Here is a 24,501-nt window from a genome sequence, read left to right as displayed (position 1 = left end):
GGATTGGGTGGAGAGGGAAAGTGTGAAGAACCAGAATAGGCTTGGAACGGTCTACAGAAATACTTTTCAGAGATCGGAGGAGGAGCAATGTTTCCTTCAGACTGTTTCTGTGCTGGTGGTGTAAAAAACAACCTCCTGGTGTAAGTGAGCTCCTGGGGTATGTGTGCATCCCACAGATCCTTCACGCAAAATTAAGCGGCACTATACTCTGGGAAACGTTCTTAAATTGGGCTGCAACAACCACTTTATAATGCTGAAATACCAATGTTGAGAGGTACAACAATGAAGTGTATGTCACCATGGGGCTTCCAGCAGACTCATCTGTGACACAGTAGATAACGTGGCAGTTGTGTCCTCCACTGCTTACAGAAGTTTCCTTCTTGGCTGCGTGTTGTAATGTTTGGCTTAACTTCACCGGGAATTTCCTTGGGGGAGGGCTGCTGTGTCTGTTGACATCTAGTGGGAGAGATCGTAGTTGTCTGTGGGGAACATACCATAGTAATGCTATTTCTTAAGCCTTGCAAGAAATGCGGGTTTTTTCTGTCAGAGGATTCATTGGGTTTCACTCTGGAAAGGAGCCGACTCATTAGCTCCGTCTGAACTTCACAGTCTTTTTAGCCCATGCCTCTCTTCAGTCGATAAGGATCCTGTTGCTGTTCTAATAAGTGGCTCACAGGACAAAATGGGGAAAATAGGAAATTTTGGTTTACATAGCATTTCTAACATCCAAGCCAAAGAGGTACACCCGTGTGTTCAAAAGTGCCAAACAGAAGAGCTGCTAAATGCCTTACTCTGGCACTAATCCTCTGTGGTGAAACTCCCTGGTATTTATTGTTAGGCTGGATAGGCTAATGTTCAGTAATCATCTCTATCCTTTTTATTCTTAATTCATTTAAGAGCGTTTATTGTAGGTACACTGGAGCTACTGATGAAAAGGACTGGAAACATCACAGTAGAAAATAGTGGCCAGTATGTATAGTAGGCATTGACTGCGTCTTCTCTTCGAGTTGTTCGTGGACTGGAAGGCCAAGGAATTTGAAACTCGTGGTCTGAGAGAATATCTCTTCCATTTGATGCCCCATAAATTTGCTGAGCAACTGTGTCATCTGTTCAGAAGTTAAATTCCACATAGGCTGGCATCCTGCTCTCTGAAAAGAGTACCGATTTCTGTTAACTCCTCCAAACATACACTTGCTGTGGTTTCACACCTATCAGAAGACAGTGTAAGCCTTGGGGTGTGCACATGTGGGGCTGAGTCAGCAGAAGAGCGAGCTGCCACCCGAAGAGGCGGTCTGGCTCCTTCCTTGCCCTCAGCTGGGCGCTGCTGTGCGTTGGATCCAAGAGCCATGTAATGACACAGTGAGTTGGTACAGCTGAACTATGTGCCAGCACATGAATCTTGTCCCTACAACCCAAAACTTGGTAGGACAAAAATTCTGGTTTCTCAGTCAGAATGGGATGAGGGTTCGGGTTTTTTTAGGCTAGGTTCATCTACAGCCATCACAGGTTATTTGCATGTGTAGGATTTAAGTAGTCTTGATTCTTTGTCAAAATGTGCTCATGATTTGACAGTGTCCTTCAACTAGAGTGATGTGTGCTATAAATTTGAAAAAGTAGTTGGTAGATGTTCTGAAGCACCAAATGACCTACACGTGACAGAATTAGTACATACAAAATCTGTACCATCAATTTCTTTAATCAACAAGTAGTGCTGTGTAGACAGTTGGAATTGGTATAAAGTGGTACTGTCGTTTGAAACTGTTAAAACTTTAATGAAGCTTATGAAATCCCAGCACATTTTCTTTTGGCTAAAGAAGCACAGAATTCATGCCTGCCTTTAGAAACCTTTCTAAATAGTCATAATGTCAACTTGCAGAATAAAGGATGCTTCTGCATCTTTCTTCTTGGATTATTACTGATTCTGCTGCCCTTCAGCCCTGGGTACTTCAGTCTGCCTTTGTACTAGGCCCTTTATTTATTTTACAAGTACATATTCTTACTATGATACACCTGTTTGTAACATAGAAAGGTTTGTGGTGTGGATATACTTCTCATACATATGACGCCTGATTGACACAAAACATGTTGGTTGTGCTATTTTTAGTTCTATCAATGTAGATCTCGTTAACTAATTTGAACTAATCATTAAAAAGACAGCATACAGAGGATTAAATACAGATTTAGAATTTCGCATTTTGTACTTCTGCTGTAAACTGAAAAAAACTAAATGTGTTAGCACTGAGGACTGAAATTTTGCTGTCATCATTTTGAAACCTGAGCGGTGCTGTCCTGCCTTTCCGTGAGGATTCACAGAAATGTGCTTCTGTCCTGCCTGCCTGAAAAGGTACAATTGTGTGCGGAAGATACAATAAACCCAGAAAAGGAGAATGGGGCAATTCCTGCGGTGTTACCAGTGCGCACGCTTCGGATATTCACTTCTCTCTGTTCAACCCAAAATAGGTTGGCTTTTTACTACTGAAGTTCTGGGTGCCAAATTTGACCCAACAAAATCCCACCAGCAACAGTTCCTGGTCCCCCTCCTCCCTCCTGGGATTGCCAAAGCCCTCATGACAACTGGAATGGTGTTGGGGTGGTAGGGGAGAGGGGGGACATAAGGGGAGATGTGGTGGGTCACACGGAAGGTCTCCCTAGCTCGGCCTCTGACGGTAACAGAAACCGGTCTCTAAGGGAAACGATGGCAACAGTGTGAGAGTAATAGCTTCAATCTACTTTATAGCAAAGCCTTCACATCCTTTGAAATGTTATAATGTATTATGGCAGCTTTTTTCATTTTACACTTCAAATAGATCTCACTCAGAAAAATTCCTCAAGATACCTACTTGTGAAATACTTTCAGGAAAAAGAATCGGGATAAATAGTGTTTCTGGATCTTCTGGCTGCCTCTTCGTGTGTTCCAGCAGAAGTTCAGTACACACCCTCATCCTTAGCCTTACAGTTCAAGGGCAGCATTGTGCCGTAGTTATCCCAACCACCGGTTCTGTATGCATGGTCGAACTGCCAGCAGCAAGAACCTGTGTAAAGGAACCAGGGCTGGGGATGCCTTTCTGCTGGAAGCATGTGCTGGTGTTCGGGGGGTACCTGAGCCGCAGGTACGGAAAGAGGCTGCGAGGCCATTCCCTCCCGGATCGAGGGAGTAGCACATGATGTTCCCCGAGTTGTCTAGATCATCCCCATCTGAGGGATGTTTCCTCTGGAAGCTTGTGGGGTTTCTTGAACCTGACTTCACGGGAGTGCTTTGTCCATTTTGAAGCAGGTTGGACAGTTCAGACACTTTCTAGTAATTTCTGCTCTCGTTAGAGCAGATAAGGTGAAGAAGGGACCGTTTGGTCCTTGGTGAAGTTACTGAAAGTGCAATTCCTGGATCTTTGCCAAGGAGACTCCTGCATTTTACCACTAGGGCTTCTGGGCTAATTAATGTACAAACCTTCATTAGCTAAAAACATCAGATTGAAAATTAACTTAGATTTGGGGGGAAAAAGGCTTCTTTGGGGGAACTTGGCTTTTCTAATTGAAACATTGGATTTCAGGAGTTGTTTGTTGGTAGTTTCCCTTGGAACCCTTCATTGTTCGAGCTGTCAGGGTAAATGTGCTGGTGTTAGCCTGCTGGAACTTTAATATCTTGTAAATGATGTTTTGTTTGCTGGGAGCGATGGCATGGTTTTGATATTTTTTTGTTTTGTTAACTTGAATTATTCCCATCAGTACCAAAGGTGGACAGATGAAATGCAATTTAAACAGATGCTTGCTTGTAAAATCCTGTGCAAGTGTCACTTCAGCATGTGTGAAAACTGGAGCCTTTACTGATGCTTTGCAAATCTTCTTGTATATGATATGTATGAATTATTCTATAAACATTAGAAAAAAAAAACTTAAATGGAAAAAGCTCAATATTGTGAATGGAATAGTTTGAGAATGGCAGGAATTAGGTAGCCACAGCCTGAGCAGCAACATTAATGTTTAATTATTATATCAATCTAGAATTTAGCTAGGAACTGAATAGGAATAGCTAATAGTATATGGCGACATCATCAGTATGATATTTATGCTAGCAACAGAGTAGATTATACATTTAAATTTTTATACAACTTCTGTGCTCTATAACTTGTCTTTGCTCTTTAAAATAAAAAATCTGGGTGAAAGTGTTTGTTCAACTTCAATAATACTAAACTTAAGATAATATTAATGTGGTTTTAAATTCATCGACTGTCATCAGGTCAGCCTCTAATAAACTGGTTCTGTAAGGTGCTATGAGGATTTTTCTGTTTAAATGTAAAATGTGGGTTGTGGGTTTTGTTTGTTTGCTTTTTTAATGTGTGGAAAGTGTGGGGTGTTTTTAAGCTTAACAATGAAATTTCACTTGGGAATCTTTGAAGGTGGTGCCTTCTACTACACGCACATTTCCCCCCCCCCCCCCCCCCCCCCCCCCCCCCCCAGTTTTCTTGCATAGGTTGTAAATAAGATTTTCAACCTTTCGAGCCAAAGTGGAACTCTTTTATACTCTTTAGTCTGCCTCTGAGACAAAGTACTCTCTGAAGGATCAAAGAAATATTTCTTCAAAAAGCTATGTCAACCTCTGCGTGGTTTTTAAAATTATTTTTTTAAAAGGCTATTAAAAGTAAATAGCTTAAATTGCCTACTTGATAGTTATTGTTTGCAGATGTCATTTTCAGACTTCTCTTTACAGATTGGTACCTTGTCTTCATATATAGGAAGTTATAAAGTTAAGCCTTTAATATTTTTTGTTGTTGTTTTAACAGCTCAAAGGGAAGAGAAAAGGAGTGAAGATAGAGCAGAGTCTGCACTGGCATCAAAGAAAGCTGTTGCATCTATAGTGGAGAAACAGACATCTTCTCTTGCTAAAACTCTTCCTTCGAAGAAGTCCCCGTCATTCTCTAACACATCACTAACTAAACAACCACTTAAACCTGGAAGTTTCAAAGGTGTAATTCCCAAGAAACCTTGGCCTTCATCAGGCAGTGCTCCTTCATCAGGCAGTGTTCCTTCAAAACATTCATCTCTTTCTCATGGCTCATCAGTTTCCAAAAAACCAGCTGCATCTTCCAGTTTGGGTGGAGGACTCAAAAAGCCTTCACTGTCTTCAGTTTCTACTGCACCTGGAAGCAGTCAAGCAAAAGCGTCAGCTAGCACTGCCCAGTCACAAGCCAACTCTCAGATTCGGCAAAATATTCGACGATCCCTAAAAGAAATTTTATGGAAGAGGTGGGAATTCAAAGCACTTATTTTATATAGGAAGCTACAACTAGGAGTGAATGTTTAGCCTGCAGAGTGTTGTTTATGTCTTGATAAGGGATGTCAAGAGATTGACTTTATACTACAAATATAATTGGCATTTCAGGTTTATATAAAAAAATTAAGATCTTGATGTAAAATAAATGTGCATGTGAAAAAGCCTTTAAAAAAAAAGGAAACCTCACTATTCAATTTATACTGAGGCAATTACGGTTGAAGAATTAAATTACAGCATAGAAGATTTTATAATGCAGGTGCTCTGAAGTTTTAAAATCAGGTGATGGCAGTGCTGGAGATGTAGAGGTTGTAGGGAACATAGTACGGAAGACACAGCAAAGGTTAAAGGCTTTTTGAAGTAGAGATTCCCTCCCCTCCCAGCATAACAGCAGCAGCAAACCCCCCTGCTCAGCGGACAGCTGTATCACTTAAGAGAGAAAAAAACCCAAACAAATAAAAAGCAGATTTTCCCACAACGATTATTAAAGTTAATGCCAGCCATCAAGACTGACAGACCACTGCGCTCTGGCGTTGTCTCTGAAATGGAAGTGCTGTTCACAGTGGAGAATCTAGGACTGAAACTCCAGCGCTTGGGCTCCCTGTGTTGTTCATGGCAGGGAAACTCCTGGCTTCACTGCCATGAGCAGGAGTGGTCGTAAAGGCTGACTTGGATTTCCCAGAGCCTGTGAACGGTAATGAGAGGTTGCCCGAGTTCAAGGTCCTGAGATAGATTTTGCCTTTGAGGTGTCATTTAAAGGAGTCTTGAGCCCTCACTGAGCAAGGAGGAGCCTGGTTAGCTCTGAGAAGTTAAGTTTTGATGAATGCTACCTGAAGATGCATGCCTAACAAATGTGCTTACCCTTTTTTGTTTTTAACAGAGTCAATGATAGCGATGATCTGGTCATGACAGAGAGTGAAGTAGGGAAAGTAGCACTCAATATTGAAAAGGAGATGTTTAACTTGTTCCAAGTTACGGACAACAGATACAAGAGTAAATACCGTAGCATCATGTTCAATCTCAAGGACCCCAAAAACCAGGTTTGACATTTCCTGAAACAGTAAATATAGACTGAAATATACTTTTGGTTTGTAATGATACGTCAAAGTCTACCCTCAACATTAAGAGTTTTGAGATAGAGACATGAATTATACTATAAAATATTACTATAAAGCTATTCAAGTCTTAATAATTTTGTTTTAATCCAAGTAGGAGTTCAAAGTCTAGTTGGTCATATGTATTTACTGAGTTTGGGCATTTGATGTGAAATACTTATTTACAGAATGGCTTTCTTAAAATTAAAATACAGACTTTAATAATTTTTCCTCCTCTACATTCTGTAGTACATGTTGGATACTGCCCATGTACTTGATCATATTTGTGCTTTAAAAGAAAAAAACAGTTGCTGTTACAGATTAAAGTATTCACTAGAGAATGCTTGAAATGTCCTTCTTTTTTAAAAAAAAAAAAATTCTACAATAGATATGAAACAGGAGAGAGGCACTTCAGCTTCTGACATTCCTGTTCAGTTAATATTGATAGTTACTGATGATAATGAGGAAAATTCATACTTTGTGTCTGTTTCATCTTTGTATTCTGGTTTCTGCACCTTTCCAAATTTGCTTATAAGGAGCCAGGTTTTTTAATACAGAATTAAGAAAGTTGAACAGGTTTTACCTGTTAAGCACTGAAAATCTTGTTAGTTACCCGAGTAGGTTCTCTTCAACGTGGCAACAAAAGCTGTTCTGCTTTCAGGGACTTTTTCATCGTGTCCTTCGTGAGGAAATCTCACTGTCAAAACTGGTGAGAATGAAACCAGAAGAACTTTTATCTAAAGAACTGTCTGTATGGAAGGAGAAACCAGCTAAAACAGTAAGTAACATAATTTTCCCCTGTGTCTTTAGATACAAATTAAGAGCAAGTCTGCCAACCCTTACCACCCATATTATGTTAATACACCATTTTCTTCCTAATGAAACACTAGTAATGTTCAGTTTCAATGTACTTTATCACCAGCCAAATGATAACAAACTACAGATTAAAATTATAAAATAAATATGTGGACTTTTTACCAAAATGGTTGTGTTTCTTTCAGATGATAGAGTCAAGAAGCAAATCTCATGAAATCAAGAAAACGACTGTAAAACGGGAGCATGTGCCAGTTGTAAACATGGAAGATTCTCCGCCAGTGTCTGATTCTGATGTAAGTATTGGCTGTTGCTTCAGCATAAAGACATTGGGGAAGATAAAAGGGTAACTAAAGCCTCAACTTTTCATCAGCAGTGCAGATTGTTTCAATGAACTGTAAGGATATTACTGTCTAGCAGGTATGCTATGAGCATTTTTTTCCTTTTAGTTTGAAGGAGTGCCCCGGCCAAATGATAGGCATAGTTTCCATGCGCTTCTAAAATGCTGTGTATTTTTCAGCCCCTGATGTCAATTTACAGAGAAATCTTTCATTCCTGAACACTAGCTATCTACTTCAGAACATCATGGAATGAAATGAGGACAAATATTACTGTCTGACGTGATATGCTTTAACCAAAACCTTTAATCTTTTTTTTTTTAAGAACTGAAGTTAATTAATAGTTTCCAAAGTGTGTTTTTTTTATGGTTTAAATTAATGATCAACTGGAATATTTGTTGTGCTTGTTCACTTTTAGGAGCAGCAAGAGGCAGCCCGAACTGCACCAAATGTAAACAGTGCTCCTTCTCTAGATGTTTTTAGCAGTATGTTGAAGGATACAACAAGTCAACATCGAGCCCATCTTTTTGACCTGAACTGCAAAATCTGTACAGGTATCTACAGTGATGATTGTGTGCAACATAAAAGAATGGTTATGTGAAGAGTGTTGTTTATTTGTTTATTTGTTTTTCTCCAAATTATTTCATTGTTAAATAGTAATCAAAAGCTTTTGAAATAAATTTATAGGTCAGATTTCAGCATCCGAAGATGAAACACAACCTAAGAAGATAAAGTCAGCGACTCCTGTTAAAAAGGTGGAGTCAAAATCCAAACCAGAAGTTCAGCCAAAGTATGAAAGTTCTGCACCAACCCCAACAGCAGAGCCTGCCAAAGAGGCTGTCTCTGAAAATGCAATGGAAACCGAAGCTGGACCGGTGGCAGAAACGGTTTCTCCATCAGCTGTAGAAAGAACTTATGTTCCTACAACCCAGGGCCATAACAACACAGATTCTTCTGTATCTGAAGAGGCTTCTGCTTTTCCTGCCTCTTGTGCTGGCGCAGTTGTCACAACCGTAACAGTTTCTGGCAGAGACCCTCGAACAGCGATGAGCAGCTCCTCCGGTACTGCGATGCCAGCCCTGCGTTCTGGCCCTGCGCCTGACAAAGTTTCCGCAGGGGAAACAAAACAGACTTCAAAACCAGTTATGACTGTCCCCAAATCAATATTAACAAAACCGTCATCCTCACCAGATCCAAGATACTTAGCAGTTCATCATTCACCCAATATCAAGTGCGTATACTTAATAGTAAGCCAAGCTACCAGGTCTTCAATGTGGTTGTCTTCAAAGTCCCATATCCCGTTCCCCTGCCCCCCTCCCCATTAAAAGGCATGTTCAACTTTAAAAGTTCAGGTTGCCTGGTTCAGATTTTTAATTTACCTTCTCTAGTTGATACAGTTTTCAGAGCATCAAGTGCATGTTGACAGCAAAGATTCTACAATGTGTTTCAGCAGATAAATAAAGCTTGAAGGCATTACGCAGACTTAGAAGTCTGCTGTGTATGTTAATATATAGAAAGCAATCATATGTGAGAGATGGTTTAAAGGCATTTCCAGTTTTTCATCCTATATTAAAAAATGATTACATCTGAATTTTTGAATTTGAATTAAAATTAACCAATGATCAGCTTGAAAGGAAGTGGATTTCCTTCATATTCTGCATATTCTGGATGTATGCAATAGTAAAAATAAATATTGCAGAGTATACCCTTATACAACTGCAGTTAAAAAGATTTTTGTTCATAGCAAATTCTTTTACTTCACAGTCTCTTTCAGATGCATAGTGTTGACTCTGAGAAATACATGAATCAGGTTAGTTTGTTACAAGAGTCAGGATCACAACAGTCACAGTACTAAGCTAATTTTATAGGAGTCATATCTTCTGGCATCTTTTTGCCTGGCTGCAGCTATCAGTTTATTTTCTCTTACTCCTTCCTTGCTTTTTTCACTAATACCAGGGTAATGGAAAATATTAACAAAGCATTTAGTAAAAATTCTGTTATTTTTTTTAAAGACAGTATTTGATCAGTAGGAGGAGGGAAGGAAAGAAAAGAAAAGGGGCCATTCTCATTTGCATTCTGTAACCTTTCTGTTTTGGCTTTGTTTTGCAGTGTTGCAGAGCCACGCTCACCTCAAGACAGCGATACTTCCCTCTTTCTGTCTCGCCTCAACACCATTTGGAAAGGATTTATTAACATGCAAAGTGTGGCCAAATTTGTCACTAAAGCATATCCTGTCTCTGGGTGCTTTGACTATCTTAGTGAGGTTAGCACTGACATGTTTATGTGTTTGGAATAAATCTGTACTGCAATTCCTGTTGCTAGGAAGGCTGGGGTCACTATATATCTGTTTCTATGTGTATGTATAAAAAAATATGTTAGAACTGTAGCAGTGGTAAACAGCATCCTTTTAGTAATAGGAAAAGTATCTCAAGAAAAAAAAAAACTTTAAAAAATTCCTTACAAATTTGTGAAGTATTTTCATGTCTTTAAACATGTTTATACATACGTTAGGATCTGACATAGACTAATAGCTTTATTTCAGCTTCATTGTTTGAAAAGTTTTAGAGCTAGTATTTTAAAGTATAGATGTTCTTTTCTCAAACTAGATGGGTCACTGATGTGATCTATTCCAAAATTTTCTTTGGTCATTTTTGAAAAATAGCATTCTTTTAACTAATTAATAACAACATCCAACATATTATTTTTTTTTTATGGGAGGGTGTACATTCAGATAATGAGACAGTATAAAAGTTTGCACTAAGAAAAGTAGGATTTTCTTTTTTCTCTGAAATGCATTTTATGTAACTGTTAGGAAGTTTCAAACACAAATGAGTGTTTTAGGACTTTTATTAGTAGGGTTGGTGGTTTTCTCTGATACTGCTTTTGCTAAAATGAATTTCACTCTCCTCCACAACAGGAAGCTCACTAGAACTCACGTGACTTATAGTCACGCATGCAGTATTTCCTGAGAAACTGAAAACGTGGGGAAAATCTGTGTTTCAAATAGCAGCTTCCCTATAAAAACAAAGGCAGTAATGGGCGTATGGATCTGTTTGCTCTCCTGGTCTAGGAGTGCCTTTTCTGTGTCAGGTATACTGTTAGCCTTTTGGTAGCATGCCATAATTAAACACCTTGAAATTCACAAGTAGGCTGTCTGAAATTAGAAAAGTATGTATGAAAGTTTAGTCTTACTTAGTCTAGACTAAAACCATTAGTCTATTTTGATTTTTCTCACACTACCATGTAATGCTTCTTGTTTAGGATTTACCAGACACAATTCATATTGGTGGGAGGATCTCACCGAAGACAGTCTGGGATTATGTTGGCAAACTCAAATCTTCGCTTTCTAAGGTATTCACTTAAAATCCTTTGCAAAACCCAGAAGAAAAATACACCGATATAAAATGACGACTTCCTCTATAGTATAAACTAGTAAACAGCAAATCTTGACGTAGATCACACCTGGAAAACTACCAACACCACTTGCTCCTTTGAAAATTTTGATTTATTGAATAAACATGTTTATTGAGCTGCAGATCCTCTTGATCTCTCTTGCACAGTAGTTAAATATTCATACTATTTATTCATTTTTAATGATTGAACATAAATAATCTGTTTATTCACTGTTGAAGATTTAAGTTCAAATTTTAAAGAAAAGAAACTTGGCCATTTAATATATGTAATGTTTTAGTATCAAAACCACTCCAGAAGTGAAAAAATTATGCACAGTATACAGTTATAATTATGAAACTAAGAATTTTCTATTTCTTTCATATTAATTGGAGCTTCAAGATGTTTAGTTTGATGTAAGATACAAAAGTAATTTGTATTTCTGAAAATGACAAACCTAATTCTGCTTTAGTATTACAACAACAGTACTCCCTTAAAGCTAGAGTATTGCCTTGAAAACATAGTTGGAGTGATAAATATACAATTTATTTTTACCCCTGGAATTTGCCCTATACCATTTTATTTGCTGGTATGTTGCAGGTTGAATTTTTCCACTTTGCTTTTGTATTACAGGAATTGTGTTTGATTCGTTTCCATCCAGCAACAGAAGAAGAAGAAGTCGCCTATATCTCTCTCTACTCCTATTTTAGCAGTCGTGGTCGTTTTGGTGTTGTAGCTAATAACAACAGACATGTCAAGGATCTCTACCTGATCCCCCTGAGTACTAAGGACCCAATTCCTTCCAAACTCTTGCCCTTTGAGGGACCAGGTAAGCACAAAACAGGGGAGGCTAAATGCTAGGTAAAATCAGAAAACAAAAATCAATCTGACACAAGTTGTTGTTGAATGTTTAATGTGAGCATTATTAAATTTTTTTTAATCTAAGAACAATTTTAAAGTATGTAAATTGGGAAAAATTGGAAATCCAACTCTGTTCAAGATAAAATTGTCTGAAATTTACATAGCATACAAGCATCTTGTTGGAAAGGCTATTAGGAGGATGAGTTTACCTGTAAAATCAAGTATGTGAAACAGCCACTATATTGGAAAAACAAACAAAAACCCAAACAAAACCAACACCCCCGCCTCTCCCCTTATCTTCAGCAACCCATAAATCCACAAAACCTAGGCCCTTGCAAGCCATTCACTGTCGCTTAAATCAAGCAGGAAACTTAGCCCACAGAGGAGTCAAGAAATCTATGAAGACAAAGGTAATATTTATAGTCGTTTCACTACATTGTCATTGTCTCATGCTGTACGTGCAACATGGTGCGCAAGGTGTTTGAAATGTTTTGTTCTAGCTGGAGCAAACTCTAGCCAAGTTGCTGACTTCTGAACATTGGCTTGTTGTGGGGGAAAGGGATCCACATTCCTTAGGGTGAGTAGGTGGCAGACAGTAGTTGGTATAGGCAGGTTAAATTATAATCTTCTATTTTTAGATAAAATTACCAGTAGTAATGTTTGGCTTGAATTCGCTCCATGTTTGTGCATAGCACGTGCTGACAGAAGAACTGAGAATGAATTCAGCCATGGAACACCCTTCTGCTACAAAATTTGAAGTCATCCTCATCTGAGGATGGAGGAAGTGCATATGCTTAGTTGCCAAATAATTATCTAGGGTTTTATATAAAATAACAGAATGAGAAGCTGAAGAACTGCAGGTTGCAATGAAGGTAATACTTCATTATCATAGCAATGGTTTGTGAAATACTGCACGGTAGGTATGAAACAGCAGACACGCAAGGTGCTGACCTTTCTGAGAAGCTGGCTGTTCTCTATTCAAATACAAGTTTAGGACTAAACTCAATAAAGCATTCTCAGAGCTTACATGCAGGAGCAACAGTGCCTGGAACAGGTTTTCACGTGTTAATGGCTTCAGCAACAACAAATTTGTTGTAAATGGGTATTTGGTTAAGTCAAAAAGTACCTCATTAGTTAAATGCTCTCACTTTCTCCCTTCCTCCATGAGATTGCAAAGGGCATTTGCTCTGCATCCTCAGGCAAGATTTTTCTCATACACACCAAGGCTGTCTTGTCACTTGGAACAGTGCCCAGTCTAGGGCATTGGTTTTAGGCTGTAGCTAAAAAGGCGGGATAATTGCTATCTAAATTACAGCAATATAGCTATAATTGAATCTCAGCACCTCATAGTCTTTTAGCTTTACTGAATTCTTGAAAGGTAGGCAAAAACTCATTCCCATTTTGTAGCCAAGAAGTGAGAACGCTAAGCATAGAACACTTTTGGCACAGGGATGGTAGGCAGAGAGTCTTAACTCATTGGCTGGTTTTTCCAGCCAGAACAAAAGAAATTCCCTCCTTTCTGGACACTAACAGAAGAATGGGATGAGCCATTGAGTCAGCTGTAAATGTCTGCAGTCTTTTGCTGGGCTAGTAAATAACCTGCATAAGGGAGGCACTTACCTAATGGTTGCCTACTTGGATTCCTGTGGAAATACCAGCTTTCCTTTTTCAGACTAAACTCTTACCTTAGATTGGAGATTGTCAAATGTCAGTCTGGTTTTGCCGAGTATCACGGGCAAAAGGTTTTCAAAACTTGGAGGGACCAGCTCAGTATAAATACAGGTGTCATCTGCAGGTGGTGGTCATGGAGGCAAATTTTATGAGTCAGGCTTTCAAATTGAAATACGTAATTGGAGGCAAAGTGGATTAAAGGATAGCAATAGCAACAAGGTTTCAAAGGAAGAGAGGCAATATGGTGTAACAGTTTCATAGAAGACACAGACTTTTGCCATCAATTCACACTTCTTGGAAACTTCTGGAGCAGCCCTTACCTCATGGTTGTGCAAAGTTGTGTTCATATTCTAAAACCCGATTCTGTATGGGGGGGGCGAGCAAAAAAATCAGGTAAGCGGTTTTTCTGCTTTTTTGTATGTATTAAAACCACAGCACAATGTAATCCATACTTTTTAATGACATCTGATGGAATTTACCGCTTTTTCTTTCTTTCACAATCAATAAAAATATTTTATGGAAAGTGGTCATTGTCTCCTTAAATTTAATTGTGTATCTTCAAGTAGAGTTTAGCAAGGACTCAAAAAGCATTATGCTTTATGTAGCTGAAGATGATTTGATAAGTATGACTGGAGGGGGGAGGAGGGAGAGTCAATAAAACCCTGCCACTCCAGGAATTGTAGTTAGAAGATATTTCAGGAGTATCAGCCAGTTCCATCAGGCTCGTACGGATTGTGAATTTCTCCTGTTCTCTGATGGACTGGATTTGGAACACAACTGAGGACTTCTGAACTGCACTAGTACCTAGAAGATCTGCAAAAAACTTTGACATGGGTGATTTAAAACCAGGGGAAAATGGAAGGTTATCCACATTTATACTTAATTCATCAGACATTTATTACCAGATTTTGTGTATCAGTGGGCTCTTCTGCACTGTCTTTTTGCAATGGTTTACTGTATGTGAATTTACTTGTCTGTTTCACATACACAAATGTTATTTAGCACTTCCATCTGTAGATCTCAAAGCACTTTGTAAAAAATAGTGTAATCAGACTTAATTACCAATAGAAAGTGATTTATTGAGGGATTCAGTGGCAACGTTGGCAACATAACAAGTATCTTGCACAGTTAAATGAATAAAACAGCCATATATCAACAAAGGATTCCACAAATGTTGATACAGCCTTTTGGTAGTTTACAGTAGGAAGTGTGGTTTTAAAGTATGAAGGCATGAAACCTTCTCATGCTGTTTAGAATGCTTTTAAAAATTGCAAAAAATGGAACCAAATTGTAACTGTACTCTGAATGGAGTTACATGTTTTCATCTCGGCAGTTAATCATTATGAAAAGTGGCAGTAGTAGAAGAACGTGGCATTAAAACCTTATTTTCTATGCCAGCCAGTTCCATTCTGCAAGCGTACCTTAGTGTGAAGCAGTGTCACGATGCTGGAGGTGATCTATATCCCTAAATTAAGGGTGCACAAATTTGATGACGGGCGTCAGTTGCTCTCATGATTAATTGGGACAAATGATACTGATAAAGTATCTTGCATTGTTTTCAGCGGTTTAAAAATGTTCAGCATGGGTACACTTAATCCATTCCCGTGGTTTTATCATTGATATACAGAAATTAGGCATAGACCTTTAACAGTACAGGTAACTTCTTGCCAGCTGATGATGATAGGGAAAGATATGGCCATTATAGCTATAAATGCATTTTTTTCATTAAATCACTTTTACTGTATTAAAGGGTAAGAAAAACAAGTATTCATCCAATACGAATGTTTAGTATATCCTGTTAGAATGGCTTTAATTACAGGATGTAACTCAATAAAACCAGCATGTGGACTTCAAATATGTAATAGGATAATAATTTTATAAAAAATTTAACACTGAAAGCTAACAACACTGCCAACACAGCTTGCAGCATTTTTAAAATGCTTGCTTGTGAAAGACATTCATTGAGCAACAGTTGGAGAGCGCAGTGAACATTTTTGTTATTACCTAAAATTAGCACTTAACCTGTTGATGGCTATTGAAATAGAAAGGGACTGACCTTTGAAATGCTTCTCTAGCTGTATGTTTCCACTCAAAAGAAGCATTTAGTATTTGATCACCTTAAACTGAGTGAATGTAGAAGTCAGGTTAAATGTAACTAATATTTGTGTGAAATTGCAGTATCAAAATGTGACATTTGAATGGCTTCATGATGACTAAATTCTAAAAACATTAAATTATAACTAATGTTATTAACTTAGTGCTGGCATTTATTGTCTTAAAGGTGTATTAAAATTTTACCCTGTTTTAATTGGTGACTTGATCTCCATTTCTTGCAGGGATTCAAAACTCATTTTTCAGTAATTGCTGTTTATTAGATATTCTGTCTGATGGATTTTTGAAACCTGTTTATTTCAGTTATTTAGTGTTTGAGATTCATTGTGACTAACTGTATAAATCACAATCTCTGCATAAAAGTCTGTAACCAGAACATTAACAGCAGAACAGCAAATGCCTACGAGGAGTTTTTGGATGAACACCAATTTGTGAGATACTCTGCACTGGTCAACACAGACCAGACATAGAGTTGTTACATACTGATAAAGAAAAAATATAAAGCAAATTCACACACAGTGAACCATTTCTAACTAATGAGTCTATGCTGACTGTAAGTTGTGAATGTGTTTTTTTCCCAGTTAAGTTGTCTTCCTGGTCTTATATATCAATATAATTTCATTTAAAGTACTAAATTATTCCGAGCCAAACTGTTAGGATTGCTTGTAGGCTGTGGGTGTAAATGAGTATTTTGTTAAGTCAAGTATTTATGTGGTCCTTTCTGAGTAACCTTCCATTCACTGCTGTTCAGTTCCTGTCCTGCCTGCTTTCGTTGTATAGCTCAGCATCCCTGCCCCTCTTAAGGGGCATATTTGTGTGTGTGCTGAATTATTAGTAAATCTTAGTTCTGGTAATAGAGATGGTTAATTTTCTTGATGTGTTTATATTCTAGGGTTTTTTCTAAATACGAAAGAAAGTGGTGAACAACACTTACTAACACAAAAAATCTTGTACCTAGGAAAAAAAAAAAGCTTTTTGGCGCTGAAGTGTAGATGTACAAACAGGAAATAATATGTAGTACAAAATGAAAAACAAAAGATTGATTAAAACAGCATGTCTAACACCTTTTCAACCACAGAACTGTGTAGAACTTGAGCACTGAACTAAATTTTGGCTCTAGAATGCGTTCTACGGAATATTGTTTTGCAAAAACTTTCACTCAAATTTAATTATTCTTGTTTCTCAACATAATTACAATGAGATTTCCTATCAGGAATGGCTCTCAAGCAAATATTTTAGATTGGCCTCAAATTTTCATTAAAATGTTGTCTGGTCTTTTGAAAAGACTATTACTAGGGAGTAACCAGACTTTGCTGGTTTGTTCATTATGTGATTAAAACAGTTTCGCTGTACTATTACCAGTTTGGATCAGAAAGCCACAGAGTTTTAGAGGAGTGGTTTTTCCCTCAGTTGTCTATAGAGATTTCATAAAACCTTGAAGTTAACTTTTTGAATTTGAAAAAATTACCGTCTTTGTCTTATTATCTGTAGTTAATTTTGTGGAAAATAAGGTTTCTATGTGATAAGATTTGAGTGCAAGAAGTGGAAGCATCAGTCATTTAAAGGGACATTCTGTGAACAAAACTTAATGCTTAATGAAATATATAGCGAGTATTGAAGAGAAATAGTGATTTGAAAACATAAAGCAGCTATGGGTTTGTGTGTTATTTAGCAAACTGAAAATAATTCCTGCAGTATAGGCTTATATTGAACATGAAGTCTTGACTGACATGACTCTAATGCTTGGGCTTTCCCTTGACATCGATTCCATCCCATTTTTATCTTGTACTTAAGTAGGTTCTAATTGAGTTGAGCTTAAGCGGTGAGAGGGAAGGTATCTTCTCACTGACACAACTTCACATTTAACCTAAAAATACACTAAACTGTTTTTACTTATTTCTTAGTGTGAAGTTAGCAACCAAAGAACTTGAGAAGAGGTCAGATTTATTAAATGTGAACATAAATTTGGGAAACCAGCCGATGTAATTTTCTCGTTAAATGGTAAATTTAAAAATCCCCTTAACACTTCACATGGTTTCAGCAAAGTAGTGTTGCTGTGAATGTGGAATGTGGTTTGCTAATGGAATATATCTGCAGCTGTGGGTTTGGGGTTGTTTGGTATCAAAGTTTTCAGTGGTAATAATTAGATATTTTAAAATTGTTCCTTAATGAGCAGTTGGTTTGGTTTAATAAGAACAAGGAAAATATCTGTATATAAACCCCTTACTTACAGGATCATTAATAGAAGGGAGAACATAGGTCGCAGTCCTTGCCTTACTGTTTAACCACAGCGAATAGTTTCTGTTACTTTACAGATTGCCTTGTGTTTCCATATTGCTGCATCCCCGCTGGCTGCAAATAATAACTAATGGCACACATGCGGAAAGACAGCGGGCCTCAAATGAGGACCTTTTAAAAGTCATTAAATCCAGAAGTTTAAAAAACCCTTTTATTGTACAGATCTTTTACAGTTGCCACCAACTGTATGTTAAAGGATTTATTCCCTGGCCGTCATTCTGGACATTTTTATCTTCCACAAGTGCCAGTGCTAACAGTGCATGTAAGAAGAAACACAGTAACATGAAACAGACCTACAGACCTTTGCATCTTCCCTCTTTATCAGAAACTTTGCCATCCTTTTCGGATATACTTCGCCAAGGATTCAAGCCTGAAGCTTTTACAGAGGAGTAATCCTGCTCACAATGGTTTTGACTTCTAGGAAGGCCCTACAACATTGAAATAAATCCTGCAACAGAGGGTTTAAAGTCACCTTGCCCAACCAACTATTTTCTTACAGAGAAAGCAAACACACCCGGTGTCCCTTTACCCCACACGTGAAACTCGTGTCTGCTTAAGCTCTCCTTTGCTTGGTTGTATATATGTTGGCAGTTTCCCTGCCTCTATCCCATTTTAATATAACATCTAGCAGGAAAAAACCACCAAACAGGGAGTGGGTTACAAGCTTTAATACTGTTTCCAAACACAGTTTGTTTGAGGTTATCTTTCTAGCATTACTACAATTTGTTTAACTTAAGACGAAGTATTTATAGATGGGTGCAAATGCCAATGTAGTCTTTTATTGCTGATTATAACAGAAATACAGTTATGAAGTTTAGCCCAGTTTTTCTCACTTTTCAGTATTTCTTTGTATACAGCATATTTGCAAACTATTTAAAAGTAAGCACATGGTTGTTTTTTTTTCAGGGGGAGAGGTAGGGGTGTGTGTTTGAACAACAACAAAAATGATATAACAGTACAAAAAAATATAAAACCGTTCTTTGGTTTTGAACATTTAGAGACACTGTTGCTGTAATCTTTTATTAAAAATATTAAGGAAGGAATTAAAACATGGATTTCCTTATATACAAATTTATATAAAAAGTAAATAAATATGGATCTGTGTGCTTATGGACTAATGAAAATTGCCAACAGGTGATTGAATGGAATTTAGAAAAACTGTCATCTTTATGACTTTTGTAGATGCCACTATATAAAATAGTAAGTTTCTACTGAAAGCATAATTAATAATTAGTTTTTACATATACGATCTTTGCGTTCTCTTTCAGGTCTTGAGTCATCTCGGCCAAATTTAATTCTTGGGCTGGTTATCTGTCAGAAAGGGAAGCGTCTTGCCAGTGGAATTGAAACAGAAAAGATCGAGGAAAAGCGAAGCAGAATTCAAGCACATGAGGAAACCGAAACATCACTGTTCTCTAAAGGGCCACTAGCTGCTTTGCAAGAGAAGAAAACTCCAAAATACACACTTTATTCAGGGGATTCAGCTGTAAGTACAACACCACCAGGATCTCCTCCACCTCCACCCCCGCTTCCCATTCCCGACACCTCAGCAGTTACACCTTCAGTATTAAAAATACTGTCCTCAATTAAAAGTGGAACTACAACTACTGTACCACCACCAGTTTCAACTGCTGCTTCTGCAAGCGTTACTGTGACGCATTCTTCATCCTCAAAAACTGCCACACCTCTCGAACACATCCTCCAGACGCTTTTTGGAAAAAAGAAAACTTTTGAGCCTCTTGCCAAGGATTCTGAAACTGTCCAGTCTTCAAATCAGGAAGGTCAAGCTGCTGCTGACGGAGGAGTGTCAGCGGTTCCTTTGCTAGATCCCATTGTGCAGCAGTTTGGACAGATGTCAAAAGACAGAGCTATAGAAGAGGAGGAGGATGACAGGCCGTATGATCCTGAAGAAGAATATGGTCCAGAGAAAGCTTTTGAAATGCAGACCAGTGAAAGTGAAAAACATTATAATGTGGAAAGACCATCTAATACAGCAGAACTAGAGGATGAGGCCTATGATCCAGAAGATGAAACTATCTTGGAAGAAGCAAAAGTTACTGTTGATGATTTACCTAACAAAATGTATACAGACACTAAAAACAATTCTTCAGAAACACCTGCTTCATATGTGCCTGATTTATCTGCATCCTCATCCTTGGTAGAGCAGCAGAAAATGTTGGAAGAATTAAACAAACAAATAGAAGAACAGAAAAGACAACTAGAGGAACAAGAAGAAGCCCTCAGACAACAAAGAGCAGCTGTTGGCGTTTCAATGGCTCATTTTTCAGTGTCTGATGCTTTAATGTCACCACCACCAAAATCTTCCCTACTAAAGACTGAACTATTCCATCAGGACCAGCAAGCTACACAGAAAGTAGACTTACCTTCATCTTTAAATCAGCAAGCACAAGTTTTAAACCAGGGCTGTGACCCAAGGCAGAATAGAGATCCTCGGCAAGCTAGAAGAATGGCAACAGAGACTAATGACAATGTTGATGCTCGAATGAAACCACAGGTGGTACAGAATGAGATAACCACAAGAGAAATGACTCCAGCAAGTTTTCCAAATGCTTTGCAGACTTCTCTTGGTAAGGAAGATAAGACTTTAATTTCTGCTACTCAGCCTGGTTTTAGTGGTGAAAATTGGGTTTCAAGTGAAAAGGCTTCTGTGGTGTCCCAGATAGAGGCATCTAATAGCAAATTTGAAAACACTGTTCAAGTTAATTTGGAAAATGTGACTCAAACAGCTTCTGGAGAACCTTCTACATCCAAACCTTTACGTAAAGTCTTGCTTCCAACACCTCCAAGTACATCTTTTCAGCCTAATTTCTCTACATCAAACGACAGCCAGTCTTTGCAAGATATGCATCAAGTGTCATGGTCAAATGAGTCAAAAGAAGTAATGGGAAGGGATTCTTTTGCAAATACCATGTTTACTTCTCAGGAGAAGGCAGCTGGTCACTTTGAAACAGAGAGGGGTCTTTCATCAGTGCAATATGACGAACAAATAAATCCTCAGTCTCATCAATTTGTAGAACAAACTGAATCTCCATCAGTTCCGAGTGAGGGCGGACCTTCCCAACAGCACTTTGAAGAAAACCGAGCTGGACCTCCAATTTCTCTGTCTGGGCAGAAGGGAGTGCCTCCACCACCACTGATGCTCAATGCACCTGGAGGACCTCACGGACCTAATTTTAGAGGACCGGCACCACAGTTCTCTGAAGAGCATGGCTTTCCAAATAATGATGGGCAAAGAGGACCTTCATCTGGAAGATTTGGAGGTCAAAAGGGTCCCATTCCTTCCTTATTTTCTACCCAGCATGGACCACCGTCCCTTTTTGGTGATAATAGGGGCCCTGCCCCTTCTTATCATGGTGTTCCAAGAGGAATGTCACCATCTCAGTTTGAAGATCGTAGGGAACCTCACATGGAACAAAGGGAATTCTCAGATGCCCAATATAATGAAATGATTAGGCCTCCAGGACAGTTTGAAGGACCAGAACCACCTCAGTTTATGGGAAACAGAGGACCTTCGCCTTTTCCTTTTGGCGGTCAAAGACGACCCCCGCCTGCTCAATTTAAAGGACAGAGAGGAGGCCCTCAGTTTGGAGGGCCAAGAGGTCCAGCCCCGAGTCATTTTGGGGGACCAAGAGGGCCTCACCCAAATCAGTTTGAAGGGCAGAGAGGTCCAGCTCCAAATCACGTACCTGGTCCAAGAGGACTTTTGCCACAGCCATTTGAAGAACGGAGAGGGAGTCCACCACCCAGATTTGCCAACCAAAGAGGCCCAGCACCCCTTCAGTTTGGAGGGCCAAGAGGAGCTACACCTGCAGTGTTTCCCGAAGAGAATGAACCTTCTGCTTCGAGATTTCATTTCCAAGGTCAGCCTCCACAAGGTATGAAGCCAACCCCAAGACCCCTCCTGGACCTTCCAAGCCATCCACCAGCCCACAGAAAAGAGATGTGGGAGGAAGCTGGACCATCTGCATCTCTTCCCAATATTTCTGGACAAGGATCTGAGTCGGAAGGACAGTGGTCAGCATCTGACTTCCGAGAAGGCAAAAATCCTGAATTTAGAGGCCAAGCATTTGAAGGGAGACAGAGGGAGAGATATGAGGGAGGAAATAAAGACAAGGTTTTAGATCAGCCAGAGCCTCAGCAAGCAGACAATCGACAAAGCAGACCCTTTGAGGAGAGACGAAGGGATCGAGAACATGGCAGACCTTGGGAAAGAGACCGTGGCAGAAACTGGAATAGAGACAGGGACTGGGAGAGACACAGAGACAAGGAATGGGATAAAAACAGAGACAGAAACCAAAACAAAGACAGAGAGAAGGATTCAGAGCGGTCTAAAGAATGGGAAAGAAACAGAGACCGAGAGCGAGCAAGAACCAGAGACAGAGAATCCTACAGAAGGCGTGACAGAGATCGATCAAGGAGCAGAGACCGAGATCGTGACAGAGAGAAAGACAGGGACCGGGATCGCAGCAGGGAAAAAGAAAGAGATCGAGAGAGAGATCGTGATCGTGAGAGAGAAAGAGGAAAAGATCGCAAAGACCGGAGTAAGAGTAGGGAAACTGGTAAAGAGATGAAGCCAGAAACTCCGAAGGAAACTCCGAAACCAACAGAAACAGAGGCTTCATCTTCCACTACTCAGTCATAGAAATATGACTGATACCCCATTTCCCATAAACAGTGTACTTACAACACAGCAAGGACTGATGCAGCATCTTCTGTATATACTGTATATTCTCACCTTTACAAAAAAATGCTGTTGTAAAACTAGCCTTATGAAACGTACTGACAAATTAGCAATTTTTGAACAACTGTGAATGAAAATAAGCAAATAGGTAAAAGGCAAGAACATACTGGACTTTCACTTGCTGCATTTTGTGCATAATGTTTTTCTTATAAAAATTCACAGCGTTACCTGTACTGAAATTTTGTTTTTCTACTTGCATCTTTATCTTAAAATTTCCATTTACAATACAGAAATGGAAAAAGTCTAAGAAGAGCATATTGCTTTTTAAGATTATAAAGTTATGTTTTCCAGTAACTTGAATTGTAATTTTATAAGAGAATTTAATCCAGACCTTAGGAGCCATACCTTTACATCTCATTTACGTGATATTTGGTGTCAAAGTTGTTCCTGCAGCACACGCTTTCAAAAAAAGGAATCCAATGTTGCTGTCTTGTTTATTTTACAACAGAAGGGTCATGTGTATTTAGGAAAAGGCTGCAGAAGAACAGTGTTAATTACTTGTGACTAATGGAGGATTTGAAAATGGAATGTTATAAGCTTAAAGTGCACTATCTTCCTCTTTTTATAGTTATTTTGTGTTTTGGAATCCATCTGTTAGGCGTACAGCAAAGAAACAAGTCATACTTAGGTTTTTTTCATGAGGCTGAGGGTTTTTTAATATTGCATTTTTACAAATCTGTAATTAAAAAACATACAAGAGTAGCACCTTTATAACCAGCAAGACTTACAAAAACATCAGACGTTTATTTGAAAAAGGCTAAGACTACAAATGAATTGGTATACCAAAGGAAAGAAGAGTAAGTTGGTTAAATACGCCACTAAATCTGTTACTTCAATTGAACTGATTTAGTGGAGCATGTTTCTGGTTTTCTTCTGTTCTTGCAGAATTTTGCCACAGACTGAAGAAAAGTTCTCATTTTATTATACTTCTCATTCTATAAGTATTTTTGCTCCTGAAAAAAAAAAAAAAGTGTCACTGTTTTTTTGTTAGACCCTACTTAGGCTGGTAGTGTATATAAAACTCTCCACTGAAAAAGGTGTAACTGCGTTAAGCTTGACGAGAAGAGTGGTGGTATTTCATGTTGTGACTCAAGAGGGAAGTTTTTCACTGTGAAGTACATCACATCGCTACTATTCACATATTCTTCCAAGTTCATAATTCTAAAGTATGAAACAATCCCCCAATAATTTATTTGACCGTGTAAATTAACAGTTGGGTAAATATTTTGATATTTTTATAAAATAGTTTTGGAAATGTAAAATTAGATTCCTATAAACATTGCATCTTGAAGACTACATTGCAAGTAGCGTGTACGCCATGTATCTCACTACAGATTTCACAGTTCATATTGGTGCATCTTTGAAGTCCTTCTACATCGAGGATCTGCTGGCTGAAAAGATCATCTGTATTCTGAACCTGTAGGCAAGATGTTAACATGCAGAGGGGTGGTATTAAATGCAAACATCTACTATGGTGTAAGATTTTTTTTTTTAATGAGATGTTTCTAATTTAAAGACATACATAAAAGTATGCAAAAAGTTAAGTGTGTTTGTTTAGGTTTACTTGATAGAAATTTCTGTAAATTGTATTTTATATGGCAAAATATATCACTGTACATTAAAATATGGGACTTCACAGGTTTTTGTTACTGTAAGTAGAATAAACATCTACAGAGAACTGTTGTCCATTTCTTAAATCTGTGTTTATTATTTTCTAAAGATTGCTACTTCTCGACAAATGGCAAGAGACTTGGCACGCAGGTTTCATTTCCTCATTGTTTAACAAAAGATGTTTTGCAGGACATCACTACCAGCTGGTGTTTAAGCGTAGGCATTCCAAAAAGCATATGTAAATCTGTGCTTCTGATTTTTCTCTCAGTTCTAAAACATCCCCTG

At 38.4% G+C, this 24,501-nt stretch overlaps 1 protein-coding gene across 2 annotated transcripts in view; it reads left to right on the top strand.

Moving 5' to 3' along the window:
* DIDO1 (death inducer-obliterator 1) overlaps window positions 1-24,283 on the top strand; it is a 55,413-nt gene extending 31,130 nt beyond the window's left edge. The window contains exons 8-17 of one of the 2 annotated variants that reach the window (XM_080404408.1): window positions 4,779-5,241; window positions 6,147-6,306; window positions 7,022-7,138; window positions 7,362-7,469; window positions 7,930-8,065; window positions 8,199-8,742; window positions 9,621-9,774; window positions 10,773-10,862; window positions 11,535-11,730; window positions 19,112-24,283. In XM_080404408.1, the coding sequence (XP_080260534.1) occupies window positions 4,779-5,241; window positions 6,147-6,306; window positions 7,022-7,138; window positions 7,362-7,469; window positions 7,930-8,065; window positions 8,199-8,742; window positions 9,621-9,774; window positions 10,773-10,862; window positions 11,535-11,730; window positions 19,112-22,506 (5,363 nt within the window). In that variant the 3' untranslated portion in view covers window positions 22,507-24,283. Of the gene's footprint in view, window positions 1-911; window positions 2,243-4,778; window positions 5,242-6,146; window positions 6,307-7,021; window positions 7,139-7,361; window positions 7,470-7,929; window positions 8,066-8,198; window positions 8,743-9,620; window positions 9,775-10,772; window positions 10,863-11,534; window positions 11,731-19,111 lie in introns of those variants that run through there. The other variant, XR_013930742.1, reaches the window with a different exon arrangement.
* Window positions 24,284-24,501: the final 218 nt, after the last annotated feature.

Source organism: Falco punctatus (genome assembly GCF_963210335.1).
Source record: "Falco punctatus genome assembly, chromosome: 10".
NCBI lineage: Eukaryota > Metazoa > Chordata > Aves > Falconiformes > Falconidae > Falco > Falco punctatus.
Note: the sequence above shows the minus strand (reverse complement) of the source record. Positions and strands in the feature narration are given on the sequence as shown.